General features: G+C 44.6%; 1 protein-coding gene and 1 long non-coding RNA gene across 3 annotated transcripts; one reads left to right on the top strand and one right to left on the bottom strand.

The window, feature by feature from the left end:
* The first annotated feature begins 4,487 nt into the window (after nucleotides 1-4,487).
* On the top strand, nucleotides 4,488-12,961 carry LOC116217169. Of its 2 annotated transcripts, none has more exons than XR_004161303.1 (3): nucleotides 4,488-4,877; nucleotides 7,103-7,252; nucleotides 12,861-12,961. It is a non-coding gene; the product is annotated as an uncharacterized LOC116217169 (long non-coding RNA). The 2 variants fall into 2 exon arrangements; XR_004161304.1 differs by lacking the exon at nucleotides 4,488-4,877 and adding an exon at nucleotides 5,584-6,019.
* A 2,158-nt stretch (nucleotides 12,962-15,119) lies between these two features.
* DNAJB8 (DnaJ heat shock protein family (Hsp40) member B8) lies at nucleotides 15,120-16,518 on the bottom strand. The gene has a single exon (XM_019620112.2). It carries the CDS (start codon nucleotides 15,869-15,871, stop codon nucleotides 15,245-15,247), a length of 627 nt encoding a protein of 208 aa, XP_019475657.1. The 5' UTR covers nucleotides 15,872-16,518; the 3' UTR covers nucleotides 15,120-15,244.
* Between the last annotated feature and the right edge of the window lie 1,616 nt (nucleotides 16,519-18,134).

Below are 18,134 nucleotides of genomic sequence, written 5' to 3'. Positions count from 1 at the left end.
CTGTTAATGACTTGATTTGTTTCCAGCTGAAAGAAGTTGGATGGAGGATAAGCCAATGGGCCCTACATTGTCTGTCTGCAATGTGGGGCTTGAAGCCAATTGGAAATGACTCTTCAGAAGGTACCATCTTGGACACAGCACCAGACACCTATCCGGTCGGAATACACCGCCAATGAAAGGATGATTTCTTTTCCTGCTTTGCCTCATAATAGGATATTCTTGCTTCTCCACATGTGAAGGGAAGATGGGTCCCTCCCGTGGGGAATGTTACTGCTGGCCACCACTTCCTTTCTGAAAGCCCCATTTGAAAAGGAGGAAATAGTTGGTGAAGGAAGTTCCTGAAAAGGAATCTTTCAAATCCTTATTTTTGTCAGTTTTTTTTTCTTTCAGGGGACACCCAATACGATGGAAATAATTGGCGTGGCTGCCTCAAGTGATGGAAAAATTACAGAAAACTGCAAGGGGTGTGACAGCAAGAAAACCGGCTTCTTCTCCATTTATTGTACAATATTTATCATCAACCCGTTTTGTATATTTTGCTTTCTTTTGTGTAATCTTATCATCACTGGGGTTGAAAACGATGTGATTTTTCTCCTTTGAGTAGTTGCCAAAAAAGCACTTACGTCGGAGTATTAGTGTATCATTTGGCTAGCACATCACATAATGGTTTTTTTACAGCAACTATTTAACCATGTTTTCATCCTGTGGGAAAGAATGATGGGTCTGTTTTGTAAAAATAAGACCTTGTGGCAATGTGGACATGCAAGAGATAGAAACATAATGCAACAAATTAGTTTCAACACACAGAAATGAGGTAGTCCAGGCTCCATATACATTCAGCAGCGCTGGTTTTTCTCTCTCTCCTTTGTCTCTACTTTTGTCTCTTATTTTGAAATGCATTGTCTGATCTTATGGAAAAAACTTTGCAAGCAGGACCTGTTAGAATTCAACCAGCCACCTACCTGGTTTGGGTACGCAAGCATATGTTCTTTGCATATATGTAGGTAAAACAGTGTTTGTGAGAACATGTGAGAGAGGGAATAGTTAGGAGTGCCGTGCAGATATGATCAATTCATCCATTTTGTGTGATTCGATGCAAGCTCATGGTGTTGTATCAAGAAGCAAATTAGCTTTATTACAGGCTGAGAAGATGCTTTGGTTTTTAGTGACAGTGAAGTACGAGAAATTTGATCATTCTAATGTCATCACAGAAAATGGAGACCTGAAGAAAAAAATAATTTGTCTTTAGGTACTTCAGAAATAATCAAACGTTCGTCGTTACAGTTTCAAGTGATCCCATCAACTCTTTTCCAAATAGCAGCTAAGTGAATCTCTATTATAACCTGAAACCCGCCATTAACTTGAAAACCATTCATGCTGTGATCCACATCTTTCCAATCTGTGTGTTTTATAACCTGCCCAGAGTAACAGTCATGCTCACCTCCATCAAGAGGGGGAAAAAATATGTTTAGAAATGGGAGAACTTTATTCTTTTTAGTAAAATATCCCAGTGAGCTATGACTTTCTTTTCCTTCGTATGTAAAAATTCATCGGGCTCTCTCTCCGTTTTCATAAAGTAACTGTATAATCTGTTTGATGTCCACCTTCCCTCTTCCTACCAGCTGCTTATCCTTTTCTGCAGTTACATGCACATTCGTATTTTGTCATGTCTGAATTCAGACCTGCAGTCTGGAAATGCCATGTACGTGCCTAAATGTACTTATGTGAGAAGTGGATTTAAGCATATGGCTACATGATTTCTATGTTAAAAAAAAAAAATGCCATTCAGTAAATTTATTAGGGCTTTATAATGAGTTATCATCAGTAGTTGCACTAAAATACAACTCAGAAAAAAAAAATCCATTGCAAAGGCTTTGTGGCAGAGTGGGCCTTTTGTGTGTCTTTTATTTGCTTGCTAATTTACAACATTCCATAATTCTGGCCCTTCTAAAAACATCTACGAATTGTTCTCCGAAAGCCTTTCATCCTGGAAGGTGCTGGACAGGCACAGAGCCTAATGTGAGGCAGGGTGCTTGGATCCTGCCCTTCGGGTGTGCGAGTCACTCCTTGGAATCATCGGGTTTTATGGCAGTAGGAGCACACCTAAGGAGGGTTTCTCTAGGCTGCTTCAGTACTTCGGGACATGGACTGTCCTGTTTTGAAAAACAGGAAAGCCCCTGTTGCATAATGCTGTCCTGTTGTACTACAATAACAAGTCATTAGAAAATAGAGGTGGCAGAGGGAGATGAAGGCTGTCCTGTTGTGTCTACAGTCCGGCTAAGGAGGATGCACCCAGTGGCACAGCAGAATTTTTCTAACCAGTTTGCTCTCCTAACCAATTTTGCTCTCATCGCAAGTAGAGCTTCACCTTTCTTGTGCTGTAGCAAGAGTGATTAAAGGCAGCTGAGAGAAGGTGAGTCAACAGTGACTAAAGACCGTGCATAAATTCCTAACGAATGGCTAGCAGGGGTGATAAACAGCAGAAACATGAAGCAGCTTTAGTATACTTTGAGTAATGCTTTATCTTCATGGAAACGCCACCACTGTGTTACATCATTTCCTCTCCAGATATGGCAGTGGAAGTGCAAGACCTTCCCATAATGGGGCATAAGGTGATTGGGATGTTTTTCATGGCTGCCCGGGGAGTGCCATCAGCCATAACAGAGCAAGTACTTGGGGCAAGGAGAAGAGCTAATAAATGACCTTTGCAATAGGGTGATCAAGTCAAGCCCACCAAAAAATGATAGGTGAGGCAAGAGTTTGCTCAGGAGCTGTGTCCTTCCCGCAGGGCATAACCGGGCAGTCAGCTAGATAGGAACAAACTTGCAACACTGGATTTTTTTGGAGGGCTTGTGTTATCCTTGATAAAAATCTCTTTGGTATTTGGGGCAGAATGGCTCTGCTGGATGCTCCATCCAGCTCTTTCCCATTACCTTTACAAGTATTTTCATTGCCAATCTGCCAAAATCATGGTGTTTACTAATCCTTGCTTCAAATAAAATGCTTTGGTCTAAATGCATCTCCTTGAACTTGGGGGTGTCCTCCTCTTCTGCAGGGTCGGATCCTGCACAAACACACATGGCACAAATTCAGCAGTGAGCATTGCCGCAGGGCTGCACACATCTAGCATTCCTTGTAAAAGACTCAGAAGTAGATGTCTTGAGCAGAAAAAAAGTTTAAATAAAACTTAAGCTTCTAGAAAATCTTTTTATTTTTCTTGGAGAAAGAAAATCTCCCCTCCCATGATGAATTCTAATTAATTTTTGGGAAATATGTTTTTTTGCAAGGTCTTACGATATGACAGGAACCAAAGGATTACACAAAGCCTTATGTCAAAATCAGAAATTTAACAGAAAGATTTGTTTTCTTGTTTAATGTGACTTTGAGCTTAAGGATTTGAATGTTCCATTTCTCGTATTTATTTTTTTTTTCCCTTAAAAAGTTTATCTTACTGTCTGAAATATTTTGTGAACCTTGCTTTTTTACTGCTGTAGGGGGTATCTTTCAGGTAAGTTCTTGTTTCTTGTATTTTCTATTTTACAGTTTGGGGATGTAAGAGAGGGAACATGCGTTTTCATGGAATAATCATCTGACATGAACTTATGGTAAATGTATTTGCTCTGCCTGTTTCCTGTTTGTATTGACTTTCCATGAATTTCCTGGCACACATACAGATGAGTATATATGGGAATATGGCTGGCAACAGATACATGCAACTAATGGTAGAAAATGGTTGGAGTGGGGGTCAGTTTCGAGCTCTCTTTAGTGTCTTTCTCTAAAATTTTGATCGACTAACAAGGTATACACAGTCATCTGACAGGTACGTTCACTTAAAGCTAGATGAAAGATGTAATTTCTGTTTTTCCGATGACAGATGCTGCAATGAGTGATGCCAATAACAAAAATTAGTTGCAGAAAATTAAAAAAAAAAAAGATATCCAAAGCCATTGCAAAGTCCTTACAAGCTGTTTGCAGGGTGAAAACAAAATTCATTAAATAAATAATTTGATCCAAATGATTAGTCTGGTTGTTGGTGGGGCTAACAGGATGTCTGGGCTTGTCTAGCAGTTTGGTTAGAGTTAGAGATGAGGAATGTGATGCAGAAATACATTTTTTTTTAGAAAGCTGCTCTTTTCTTGGCTGGGAAGGAAGCACTAGTGCTGTATCATGAGACCTTTCCCAGTCCAGACTTCAAATGCAACCATTCAGTTAGAAGAAAATGGTACTAATAAGGAGGTGGGCCAATGCGTCTTGTTGTTGATCCCATCACTAGAATACTGAAGCACAAAATTGGAACACTACTTGTAGGAATGGTTGAGGAGCATTTCCATGTAGCTTGGATAAACTGTGTTCATCTTTGGCCCCACTCTATAACATGGAAATCAGAGTGGTTTTGGAATATGCATTTGGAAAACCAGGTGCAGCATGGATCCAGTTTTGGTTTCATCCAAATGAGTGGATCTTAGAGAGTATAGATTTAACAGAAATGGGTTTGGCCATGAGAGCAGTCCAGTAAATTCCACCAGTACCAACAAACGTCCCTGGCCTTACATATAGTTCAGAACTATCTCCAAACTCAGGGACCCCCTTGGCTATGGGTTTTATGTGTCACAAAGGCTGGCTCTGACAAACATTTTTAGAATCACCATCTGTCAGCTTTTCCTTCAGGGATCCCCATTTACAATAGCTTGTATCCAGGCCATGTGCAAATCCCACTGGGCTGAAACTTGGCCCCATACTAGGTTGGCCTGGATGCAATTAACAAACACAAAATTTATTCAATTTAGTTTGGCCAAAAATATAAGATTCTTTTGTTTGCAGATGCTGAAGTTGAGATGCCTTTCCAAACTTATCAAGGACAAGGGAACCGTTTTGGAGTAAGTAACAGCCAACCCCAAAGTCATCCTAAAATTCAAGTTGAACTGCAAACCTAAGCTCCAAATCATTTGTGAAGCTCAGAATTTGAGTTCATTTTTTTTATTTCTTTAATTTTCATTGCTGTCTCTGAAATTCATTGTTGTAGTTGGGCTCTAGACAGAAACATTGGAAGAGGACACCCAGCACTCGCAACATCCAGCAGGAGCAGCAGGAAGAATCAGATATTGTCAGGGAATTCTTCAGTTCCAGAAGTTTTGAAGAAACTTCTGATCCAAATTCTGGAGTAGAGGTTAGAACTCATGGCAGCACCTCTACATAGCTTCGGTCTGGAGATCTTGTAAGATCAGGATCTTTCCCTCTTGATTGTTCATCCAAGCCTTCCATTTTTCAGGTCTTATCTGTCCAACTTGAGCATGATAAACCTCATGGTGCCCGATTAATCTGTCTCAGAAAGATGAAGGGCTGAGTCAATCCTTCTGCATTCACATCTTTGTTTCCCAGCTCCCACAGAGGCACCAGACCGCTTAATTTATTCCCATTATCTGTGCAGGTACTCTGTGATTATAAAACAAAATTCATGTCTAGGACATGGACTTTCTTTGAGCACTTTTAACCCTTCACCACCCATCTATCACAGTGAGCTCTGGAGTCATAGAATCATTAAAGTTGGAAAAGACCTCTAAGATCATCCAATCCAACTGTCCATCTTCCACCAATATTGCCCACTAAACCATGTCCCAAACCATTAGCCCTGATCCAGGGATGTGCTATGCCTCTACCTGAGTTGAGCATGGGATGAGAAGATAAAGGTGAGATCCTCTGCACATACCTAGCAGCAAGGAGGCCTGAGGTTAATGCAGTGCAGGAAAGAGTTCACATAGGCACTGATCAACGTGGTATAAAATACTTGCAGATGTTGCCTCCCCCAGATTACTTTACTCTGAGAACTCACACTAGAACATTATATATTTTTTTTTACTAATTAAGGGGGAGCTGCCCCCAACATCTCCAATAGTGCGAAGACCCAGAGGTACTGCTGATGTTGGGTCACCCCTTCTCCATGTCTCCCAGCCATCCTCGCTGCTGGTGGATAGGAGCTGATGGAGTGCAATGAAGCCACCAGCACCCTCCACTGCTGCAGGTTAGTTAGTATGCTGGGGCTGTGCGGTTCCTCTGCCATCTTCATTCACCTTAGAAATGTGGAGTTTGAATGGTTTATCTCTATTAATCACCAGCTCAAAAAGCTTTGTGCACCAAGGGCCACAGATAATTAACTTCACTATACTGCTTGTCTTATCAGTATCAACCTCTTGTCCTCCTGTGAAATAGTTAAAACCATCAGCCCCTTTTTACTTTTCCATTTAACTCTAATGCTTTAACACTGATGTTCTAAATGGCCCTGCGATTCATACTTATTAGACAAACCTTTCTTTCTGCATCTCTTATATTTTTTGATAATTGGCCATGTACGTTTCTAAGGGGCTCAACAGCTTTTCATGCCACTATACTAATAATTAAAGGTTTCTCACAGCCTTTCAGATTTCTCTTTACCTTCTCTTCTTTGATAAGTATAATTTGCTGTTTAATTTAGGGGCGGGGTGGGGGTGAGGAAAAGTAGTGAGAGGCTGACTGAATAGGAAAATATTTTGTTTAACAAAATTCGCTAATTTTAAACAAATCTCCATTGCTTCCTCATTTTTGTCACTCCTCTTGCTGAAGACACCCTCCCTCCTGCAAAGAGAGAAGTGGGGATGAGGCTCCATTCTTGCTGTTCTGCTTGGTGTAGCCCTTTGCTGTGCTGGTGTCCTTATCCCCATTGCTCCTGTCACTCCAAGGAGCTGATCTGTGACCAAGCCCTCGTGCAGTGGAGCTGGGTTCCGGCTTTTCATCTCCCAGGTTGCGTTCAAAGGAATATTCCTCCCAGAGGCTTTCTTAGCTCCATCAATCTGCCATTCGGTTCCCCCATCCTATTTACTGTGGGCTACATCGGGGTGTTTGTGCAACTGATGCTTATGCCGTTCAGAAGTTTTGCTCCATTTCCTGCCTGTCTCTCACTGTTCTTCAGGGCTTTCTTCCTTCTCCCATTTGCATTACTTGAGTTTTTCCCTTTTATTTCACTTGGGATGTGTATGCTTGTTTTAATCCAAATTCTCCAGTTCTCAAACTAGTATCTGTTCTGTCTTTAAAGTTCTTTCATTTAATTTCTTCTATTGTTCCTGCACAGGGGACCTGCTGGGGAGAGTGACGTGTCTGGACTTATCCTTGTCCCAAGCAATAGAGCCATCCCATGTGGAGAACAACCTCAGGGGCATGATCCTGCACCCATGGAGAATGCAAGGACAAAGAGGTTTTGGATCTCTTAGCACCACCCTAGGTGAGTACCACCACACCAATGGAGGGAAGGCACAGAGTCTGGGGAAACCCTGTTACTGTTTGTCATCTCTGCTTGCCCAGATGTTGCCTACTTTGAGAGAAGTATTTAAGGGCTCCTGGAAACAGAGGCATTAGGGAAGACTGGGTCTAGTGCAGTGATAATGCTGGTGTCTCTGTTCACACAGGTGAGGCCACCTGAGCTCAGAAGACCCAATGACTTTAGTCTTCAATAAAACTACTCTGAAAAATAGTACTCAACAGCTCCCATTCTATTTTTTAAATGAACTCACCCTAACTCCCTAGCTCTTTCCATGCACGTAGGTTCCACAAGCATTGATGCTCATGTAGGACGTGTGCTTTGAGTGACATGGTTTAATGGGCACAGTGGGGTTGGGTTAATGGATGATCTTAGTGGTCGTTTCCAACCTTGATGATTCGATGATTCCATAGTGTACACTCTTAAACCCCTGTTCCTGGAATCATGCAATGGCAGGTTCTTTAGCTTTCCTTCAAAAGAAAACATTTACACAGTTTTGCAGAGAAGGATGCACGTGTGACCCCAGTGCTCTGAAGTACTTACACAAACATCCAATGCAGTTTTTTAAGGCTTGTGATTTTTACACCACCTCTTAAAGTGAGGAGGAGGTGGGAGCAGAGGGAAGAGCCGATCATAAATTTTTCCTGTTGGAGATGGGCAGCGTGGTGTTGTGCTCCTACAGTTAACACACAGCAACCGTTTCTTATCAGCTCTGGAGCTGAATTGCAAAACAAGTTCATGCAGAAGTCATTCCATTTGCTTTTTTTTTTTTTTTTTTTGTTTGAGCAAAGAATTCACATAACCTGTGATCTGTTCTGGGTTTATTCTCTAGTAGGGGAGAAGAAAAAGACTGGTGATGCCTCTGTAGTGAATAATTCATCCCATCCTCCTTGCTGGGTGCTAAGTGACCCCTTTGCTTAGCTCCCGCTCAGGCTGGGGAGGAGAGCAGGACGTCTCCCGTATCTCCTTTAGCTGCTGGGGGTTAATAGGGGCATTCAACACACACATGCAGGCTCTAAACAGGGTCAGGGGGCAGCTAGCACATTGCGACCTGAAATCTGACAGCTTTTACTCATTCCAGGTTAGGTGACCCCATTTCTCTCTGGGTAGCAGCCTTGCCCAGTGCCCAGCGTGGGCATCTTACACAGCACACTGTCTCGAGGTGTTTCTTCTCCTTCCCCATTTCCACTTGTCTGTCTCCCTCCACCACTTTGTCACCCTGATGCTGGTGAGTCCCTACTTTCCTCTTCCTTCTCCCTAGTTGGTCCATTCATTGTTTTCTCTCAGTAGTCCATCCTCCTTTCTCTCTGACTTCTTCTGTCTCTTGTTTTTCCCTCCTTTCTCTCTCTTTCGTTTTTCCCCCCTAGTGTCGGAACTTCTTTCTTTGATTCCCCCCCTCCACCTCCCACCCTTTATAGTGCTGTTATCTGTGATTTTGGCAAAGAGCACATTTATTGGGGAGGAATATCCCCATGGCAACGCAGCAGATGGTGACTTTTGATTAGCTTGGCTTTTTTTTTTTCCCCCGACTGCCAAATCACAATCCGTCTTTGAAATTAAATCAGGCTGTGATAGCATCAGTTGTTCTGGAGAGGGGACGAGAGAGAAACAAGACTGAAGTATTACAGCGGGAGCCAGGATGTAATGCAAATTCGTGTTTTTTAACCCCAGCAATAAAACCCCCTGTTCATTCCGGGAGCAGAAGGAACCACAAGAGAGGGAATAATAAAACTTAAAAAATATAGAAGATTTTATTTTTTTTAATGTTATCACCCCACATGGGCTCCTCACTCTGACCACAGTGGTGTGTTTGTCTCTGTAACACTGATGTCACCAGAGCTGCTGGGCCTAATCCTGTGGCTGTTTAAACACTGTTGAGAATTTTCCTCTTGTCATGGGTGGTGGGGACAAGCCGGGTTCTCAGCTGGAGAGCCACTGGAGCAACTATTTATTAATGGGGTGCGGCATCCTAAGTGGGGAGAAAAGCATTAGCAAGCAGCTCCTGGAGGGCAGTGGAGGAGGGAGGCGAGGGGAATTCAGGATAACACAGGGAAGTGGAGCAGCTGGAGAGGGCGGATGGCATCGGTGAGCCAAGATGTTGAGTGATCAAGGGCATGGGAAAGTGAGGAGCTGTCTGAAATGGCACCAGGGAGGTCTGAGCCTGGGGAGGGAAGGGTGCAAAGCTGTTGCCAGCCACGAAGAGAAAGTTATAGGGCATAGCTCCATGGAAGATGGGAAAGCAGATACCAGAGTCAAACAGTAAGGAACTTTCTTGAACGCTTCAGAAGTGGGTGGTATTCAAGACCCGTGAGCTCTTTTGCTTAGTGCCTTCTGGAGGGTGACCAAAGGTGAACGCAATTGAGTGCTAATCATAGCCAAAGATAAAGGAGGGCTTGAAAATGAAAGCTGCAAAGAGGAGATGACTAATGGCCCAGCCATTTCATGGGAACTGACGCGGTGTCTCGGGCTGTGAGTCGCCGGGCTGCTATCTCCAATTACCCACGCAGGAGTTTAGAAAGCAGTTGTCTGGTCTCAATGCTGGCTCTTGTGGAGGAAGGGAGTTTAGTAGTAATGACTAAAGGTAAATAAAGGGCCACGTCCAGTCTTGGAGGAATTTCATCAGAAACAAAGTGCTTTTTCTTCTGGGGTTTACAGCATGCACATTTTCTGGTACTGTGGAGAGCAGCCACACATGAGCAAAAGATGCATCTTCTGGAAGAAATCTGATCTTAATGTAGGATTCAAATCTGTGCCCTTCTGATCTGCAGAATCTCTGCATATATGGGACTATCCTGTTAAGAGAAATAATTGAGGTCTTCCCACTTCTTCCTGATAAGTACTCCATGCTCTCCTGCTTGCTAGGAGCTCTGGGCCACCACCACATCCCTCCCACTGCTTTTTCAGTCCAACCAGTGCCTTTTCCTGCTGTGCTTCAGGGGACTCTGCAGGCTGTCTTAAGTTCTTCCAGGATAAGCCTGGTGGCCAACAGATAAAATTTTGCTGCAGATGTTGCTTCTGCTGGAGAGCTCAATTCAGGAACATTTTGTGTATGCCTTGAATTACATCTGATGTTCTCTGGGGAGCAGATAAGATTTGGGTGTAGGAGATAAGTCAGGTAGAGATGCTGCTGCACCTTAATTGCCAGGAGATATCTCAGGGCCAGATCCTTCCCTGTGAGATGCAGGCACAGGGGAGAGCTCCAGCCTGAAGGGGCTCACATGTTGGCGGAGAGCATGGGAGAAGTGTTTCACGAGCAGAGTGAGATCTAAACCTCTTACTAAATCTCAGGGGATGCTCAACCTAAGTTCCATTTTGTTTAGAAGTTAATCCTACATTAGATGAAAGTTTGTGGAAGCTGGGCATTGCTTCTTGCATTGGTCAGACAGCCGCCACCCAAATGGCTGGACTTCTTGCCCCGGGCTTACCTTGCTAGTGAATGTCAGCCCTCAAATCCCTTTCCCTTGTCCATCCCCCATTGCCCTGCACAGGTACTTTGCAACCACACTCTTCCTCCCTGGTTGGCACCTGTAGGAACCACTCTGCCCCACGGCACTGCTGTGCCTGAGTTGCTGATCCCCAATAGTTGCAAGAGGGCTGAGAGTCAGCGCTGCTCTACATCCTGCCCACAGAGCCCATCCCATCAGCATGGCGTGCGTGTCCCCAGCGGTCCCAGCACGAGCCTGGCATCTGCAAGGCTGCAATCCAGGCTCGTGGAGCTGCACAAAACAAACCGGCTGTGACACCACCGCAGTGCGCTCGAGCCTCTCCAGCTTGACACCGCATCATTATATATTGATGCCATGACACCAGTGCTCAAAATAGCATCAGGACAATTTGATTTCCTGCAGATCTCAGGATGGGGTCATAAAAACGGAGACTGTTCTGGAGAAATAGGATAGGGTGGAAATGTTTGTAGTGACATCACAGCCGCTTCCATGCCAATGGCCTCCTACTGCTGCAAACATGTGATTGTGATTTTGTTGCACGCTCCATCAGAAGAGAGCCAGGCTGGCCAGGGAGGGAGGAGAAGGGACGGAAATATTCGGTTCTTGTATCTTGATTCAAATATCTGACAATAGCTTTGTAGCCCTGGGGTGCTGAGTGATCAGGAGTGGGGCCACAGAGCTGCTGCCAGATCAGGGGGCCGCAGAATATAACTGGAGGCTGAATATGGACCTTTGGCTTTGTGGTGGAGGATGCTGCTCTGCATTGGGGTGCTTTGTTGGAGAGTTGGGTGGTCTCATACTCACTCTTCTCTACTGGTCCCTGTTTTGTCTAACGTCACTCTTCTTGGCAAGAACCAAAAATATGGCTGCAAAAGCCTCTGCATAGGAGTTGTCTTTAGGGGTTCCTGTTATGGAGAAGAAAAGCAAGAAACAGCAGCAAGGGGATTTAAGTAGCTGGGAATAAGAGGAGGGAAGAAGGGAGAAAAGAGACAAGGAGAGGAGAGAAGCAGAAGTCAGCCCAGGAGACAAAACCTTGCAGAAGAAAAACTCATTTGGTGACCCCACAAAAGGCTCTGACGGCTGCAGAGCCCAGCTCAGAGCTGGGGGCATATGAGAGTGAAGGGATCCAGCTAATGCACCCGTCCATCAGATTAGGCTGTCGGAAAACCCAACCACTTCCATCACTGTCTGAGGAGAGAGACTCACTCCCCGTTTAATGTGATCGCAGTCCTGTTGTTGCCACTCCAGGGAGAGGGGCCACCGCCACCGCAGTGTGCAGCAGGCTGTGAGTTTAAAATCCTATTAGGCAGAGACTAACAGTTGCAAAAAGAAAGCAGGTATCCCCTAGTGGGGATTTAAAGATGTTTAGACATAATTGGATTTTCCAAGCAGATGTCATTATTGTTAAACAGTTGCCCACTTGATATGTTCAAGTTGTTGGCTGTAATTGCTAAAATTAGCAGGTCTGCATAGAGCAAAGGTCAGTTGGTTAATATTGTGATTTAGTATTTTATGAAGTAATTCCAAATGCTTTTATGTATGTTTTTGTTTTTGCAGTCTAAGCCCACATTAAAGTAGTTGTGGGGCCTGCTAATAAAATAATGACTCAGCCTCTCCGAGCCGGCTGCTGGCCGGGCTTGAGCTGCCTCTGCTATGTGCTCTTCCCATTGCTCCAGCCCTACTGCAGGAGACTGCAAACTGCCCCCATACGCTGCGTTCGAGTAGAGCTCGTTCTCAACCAGCCCATTACCAGCTGAGCTCTGCTGTCACAGCTTGTGGTCCTCCTTGTGGACCAGCTGTGTGTGCAAGCTCACCAGGGAGAGTCCCAAAACATGGCTTTTTACAGGGACAATGCAGTTCTGGGAGAGCCTGTCCCTTGCACAAGCAAATCGTTTATTTCAAGGCCATATTGGCAACACTGGCTGAGATTTATTTTGGGAACACAGGCACAACCCATTTCCATGGGTGATTTGGGCACACCTGGCAGATTTCTCACTACTGCAGCAATGTGGGCCATTGCAAGTGCAGACCGACCTGCTTTCTTACCACCTACCATTTATGGCTGTCTCTCTTTGTTTTTCCTTTCTTTTATCATTTTTTTTTAATCTCCACTCTTTTACTTGCAGGAAGTGCTGAGAGCTGCTTTTGTGGCCTGCAGTGCACAAGGAGTTGTGGAAGAAGATCTGCATTCCTCCTGGACCCAGCATTTATTGGGTGAGCAAAGTGGGTCTTTTCCCAATCCATGTTCCCATAATCCAAAGAGCAAGTTTGCCAGAGCTGCTACAGGAGCTCTCTGCTGCTGCAAGAGGTGATAGAAATGTTCTGAGTGCGGGATGAGAAAAAGAAGGGCTCTCTCTTGGATGCTGTCTTAAGTAGCGATACAAACATCCCAAGCAGACTGGGTCTAGGATAGGTATTGATTGATCACAGATCAAAACATCTTGATGGAAATGCACAAAAATATCAGACTGGGGACAAGACTGAAGCAAAGTTTTAGCCCAGCAAGCTGAAAATGTTAGGTGCTGGGAATTCAACTCTGGTCCAGATTTAAAAATATGCTATTTTGATCAAAGACCATTTCAGTTTCTGATCCAAAATGTGTTTTTTTTTTAATAAACCCTTGAACTTCCTCCAAAGTAACATAAGGTAAATTCAAATGGCCATCTCACGTAGTGAGCACAGAGAATATTGGTAGAAATACGTAATTGTGTTTGCTCTGCCCAAAATAATAACCTTTGCCAATTTGTAAAACTGACAAATTCTTTGCAATCCCCAGGGCTCCAGTGCCTGCAGGGCTCCTTCTGGCTCCCAAACCATGGAGGAACAGCAGATGGGGATTGTACCACTGGCTGTCCCTACTGCCATCACTGCTGGCTTCCTTCTACAAACCCAGAAAGTCCTTAGGCATCCACTTGCCTCTCAGTGCTTTGTCCTTTTCTTATGGGACAGGGACTCTCACAGGAACTTAAAAGGCCTTAACACAGCAAATTCAGTTTTGTTCTGTTTCTTTTCCAAGCTGGGCCTGGCATCAGTTTGCAAAGGATAGCAATTTGTGCTGTGTTTTTCCTTTCAGAAGTAAAAGGTTTCTGTTAAGTGGCTGCAGTTTTCTGGCTAATTTAACTTAGTGCTGGGAGACCTTTATGTATATCACTGCTTTGCAGTCTCCTCCAAAGCACAGGAGCCTGTTATTCCCATTTCACTGCAGAGGAAACAGATGCAAAGACCTGCCCAAATGCAGGCAGCAATTGCAATCTGGATTAGAGTGAAAATGTCCCTGAAAACCAGTTCCACCCTCCAGGGAGACATCAGTGGGCAGGGCAAGCTGGGAAACTCAAGGGGATGTAGTGTAGGACTGAAAATAAAGTGTGTGAGATTTTAAATGCCTAAGGTGATCTGGCCAAGCAAGAAACAAGGCTCTGTGGTTCATGTCAGCACAAGGGGAGGGCAGAAACATGGGGAGTGCGTTCCTCAGCTCAGTGGAGGACGAAAGCAGCATGCTGCCAGGCTGTGCAAGAAATGCATTGTGAGCTGGCTCTAGCAGCTGTGAGCAAGACAATGAGGATGGTAAAGCACCATCAAGCTCCCCATGTTCAGCTTTGCACAAAGAGGGAGCTAAATTCAGCCCCCTGGATTCTGTTTGCTCATGGTTTGAATTTAACTGGCTTTGTCTGAACAACTCCAAGCAGAAAGGAACTGTAGATTGTTCCAGTTCAAGACCCAAATTCACCTTCTGCCTGCTTGTTTTCAGCCCCCAAACTACGCAGGGATCTCCAGATACAGTTTTCAGGGCATTTTAAAGGAATACCCTATTTTCTTTTATGAAACAGCTTTTTCTTCCTTCTTTTCCTCACCAAAATCTCCCTTTGTTTTTTCCTATGGCAGTCCCTCTCCTTACTACATATTGGGCTACAGCTCAATACATCCTCACTAGATAAGGAGGGGGGAGAGGGTTCTTCATTGTCCCTGGACCTCCCCTACTTTCTTGTGAGTGTACAAAAAATGTTTCAATGAATATATCTTGTATTCCAGCGCCTAAAGGCAGGACACCCTTCACTCAACCCCAGGACTGTGTATGACAGTCAGACAAGAGCCTTTATTCTTCTGGCTAGCAGGCTTGGACATTTAAAAAGGGTCAATCTCAGGGAGTGGGAAGAGAGCCTCCAGCTTGTCATAGAGCCCCCATAGCTGTTCATCAACCACCTTTTTGCTGTACTAACTAACTTGGTCTCTGACAAACAAGGTAGTTCTTGTGTGTATTTACTGTATATTTACTATGTATTTCCAGAACAAACGCTATGTATCACCTTACACAGAATCAGTATAGTTCCCCTCCTTAATTTGGCATAACTCCTTATCTCTACCTGTCAATAATTTGTTCCAGGCTGTTAAGAAGCTGGCATCAGTTGTGCCACGAACTCAGCTTTTATTAACGCTGCTCACAGTAGATTCCATTCGTTGAGCAATGAGAGCACGTCCCACAGCTTGCATCTGATGTGTGTGCTGGGGGACGTTAGAGCTTCAGGTGGTCTTTTCCATTTATTGACACAGACCTCAACCGGCCGTCTTCTTCAATTTCTATCTTCTCCTGCCCATTTTCAATGATCTTCCGAGTGGTGATCCTCTTGCCATTGATCACTTCAGTAGAGGTTAAGACTGATCTGAAACTGCACGGCCCAGCTGTTTCCTCAACGAAGGAGAAGATGGTCTGCCCATTGTGACCGAATGAAGTAAATGGCATAAAGGACTGCATCAATCCAGAAAACAAACTGGAGCTGCTTCCTCTTCCACTGTTTCTGATGTTGTTGAAGAGATCCATCCCTCCAAAGACTTCCCTAAAGATATTTTCGGGGTCTTGGAATATGTAAGCGATATCAAAGAAGTTGTTATGGTCCCCCGTGGCACTTCTTCCTATATGGGATTGGCTCTCCTTGACAGATCTGTCGTAGAGTGATCGTTTCTGAGGGTCAGACAAAATTTTGTATGCCTCAGTGACAGCTTTGAATTTATTTTCGGCTTCCTCCTTGTTGGTGAGATTCTTATCAGGATGCCATTTTAGTGCCAGTCTGTGGTAGGATTTCCTGATATCATCCTGGGAGGCACTTTTTTGCAGTTCAAGGACTTTGTAATAATCCACCATCTCAGGAGAGAGCTGAGACTGCTTGGAAGTAGCCTGGCACTTCTCTCTCACCACAGATATGAAGCCTGGAGATGTCCAGCACCCAGAGGCTCCTGGTCACCCGCTGCCACTGCACTGCTTAGGGATAGGCTCAGTTCATCCCTTGCTCTGCTTTGTCTTTCAGTGTTACATGACCACATGGGAAGCTGAGTCCTGTGTTACAAGATTGTTTCTTTTGAAGCCTGCTGTTCCCGGATCGTGAGATTGTGACCTCAGAGTGGGTTCAGCCAATTGTTGCTCAGGTGATCAAACCACATTCTGGGGCGGAGTTGGTTGTCATTGGCCTTACGTTGCCATTGGCCTTATATTCTCAAATGTTGGTTGTGTACATGATGTAGTTGTCCAACGTAGCTGTAACATCTTATCTCTGATGTACAGCTTTGTCAGATCAGTTTTTGGGTGGCCTGCCCAAAAGTGGGATTCTTAGATACTGAGTGTAGATCTATGTGCAGTCCAGAGAAGTGTAATGTCCTCAGGTCATGTTAATTCTATAGGACATATTACCCTACAGCAGCAGCTACAGGAAAGCTGTTTGTAGTTCAGCCACTCACAGTTCAGGGAGAGTGCTGATAAGTTGGAGAAGGCACAGGAAAGAGCCCTGAGATGTGATCAGGGGTTTGGAAAACACACTCTGGAGTGAAATACTCAGGGAAATTTTCTCGATATTAAGAGGAAGTTCAACATCAGCTTCATTGTATCCTGTAAGAACCTGCATGGAAACAGAGATTTGATGGTACAGAGGTCTTCAGACTCTCAGGAAAAGCAGTTGGAAGGTGGCAGTAACAAGTTAAAACTCCAAATGTGTTGCATATCCTATCACTATCCTGAAGGTAGTGAATTACTAGAACCTCCTTGTGTGTCCATTTTTAAACCCAAAGTGGACCTTTTACCTAAAATAATGATTAGATGACCATAATGTAAATTTATGCCCAAACCTAATGCCTCTACAAGAATTTAGCTCCCATGATAGCACCAAAATAAATGTCCAGAATGAAGCTCATTAACAATCTTAGCTTCTTTTCTATGTGCTCTTTGCGATAGTTGGCCTAGGTACAATAGGGATGCTGCATAAACTCAATACTGACAAGTTCAGTCTGAGGAGCCGAACTCCCTGATCCAGTGTGAGGTTATCCTGCATCTGTTTCTATTCCCTGGTTTTGTCATTCCTGTGGGAAATGCAATATCTTAGCAGGGAATCATTGCATGAAGGAGGTCTCCAAGGAAGTGCCAACAATGAGAACTCAGCTGTCTGTAACCCTGTCATAAACACCTACTAATGGCAGTGTGGGTTGCAGATCACTGCCCTCATTTCCATTATCCCACACTTTGGGAAGGAGTAAACAGCTGATCATACCAAAGAGTGTATGCACAGCACATGAGCCCACTGCTGCTCTAACACACATTGTAAATGTGGAGCAATGAAGTCAAGAAGAAGCCATGTCAGCCTGTAGAAAGCAGTATGGTGGAGGAGGGAAGGAAAGTGTTGGAAATGATGGCCTCTGAGGAAGGGCTTTATTGGGCTGGTTTCCTGTTTGGTCAGTGATGAGGCAGCACTATGGAGGTACCCACTGTATTCTGGCCCTGTGATAGAGGCTGCCATTAGGCAGTGCAGTGCTGGTCTGGTGGCCGACTGTACGCTGGACTAGAGGAGATCCAAGCTTCCCACCCACAAGCCACCAAAAGGTGCAGCATTCTCCTATCCTCTGCCACTGTGATCTCTTTGTAGATGCTTGGCAGAAACTTCAGGAGCAATTGCTGTTCCTGCTCTCTGCTACCCAGAAGTGAAAATGGGATGTCAAAAACAGGTGAAAGAGCCCTATTGGAAGCTCCCAGGCTTGTTATCTGCTGCGCACGGAAGGAAGGAGGTGGCCCTGCCTTGGGCTGTCTCTGCAAAGCATCTCCTCCAGGACTTGCTTTCACTGCAGAGTGCCTATCACAGACTTGCTGGCGCAGTGGATTATCTGTCCTGGATTTAGTGTGCCCTACCCATCTAAAACATAGGGAGTGTTTTTCTCCTGTCATCCTGTAGCGGGGGACACTCACTGCCTATTTGTCTGCTGCCTGCAGCAGGCATCAGAGATTAAGCAGCCATTCAACAGAGGCCACTGTTGTGAGCCAGAAGGGTTTGCAAGGAAAAAAGAAAGGGTCGAGGAGAGATGGGGAGAAAGGAAAATGGGAGAGGCATGCACACTTCAAGAAACTAGACCCAAACTAGCCTGGCAGC

This window comes from Meleagris gallopavo, chromosome 14 (genome assembly GCF_000146605.3).
Source record: "Meleagris gallopavo isolate NT-WF06-2002-E0010 breed Aviagen turkey brand Nicholas breeding stock chromosome 14, Turkey_5.1, whole genome shotgun sequence".
NCBI lineage: Eukaryota > Metazoa > Chordata > Aves > Galliformes > Phasianidae > Meleagris > Meleagris gallopavo.
Note: the sequence above shows the minus strand (reverse complement) of the source record. Positions and strands in the feature narration are given on the sequence as shown.

Excerpts from the sequence above, each read along its gene's own strand:
- DNAJB8 (XM_019620112.2), bottom strand. The coding sequence starts at position 15,871 with ATGGTGGATTATTACAAAGTCCTTGAACTGCAAAAAAGTGCCTCCCAG.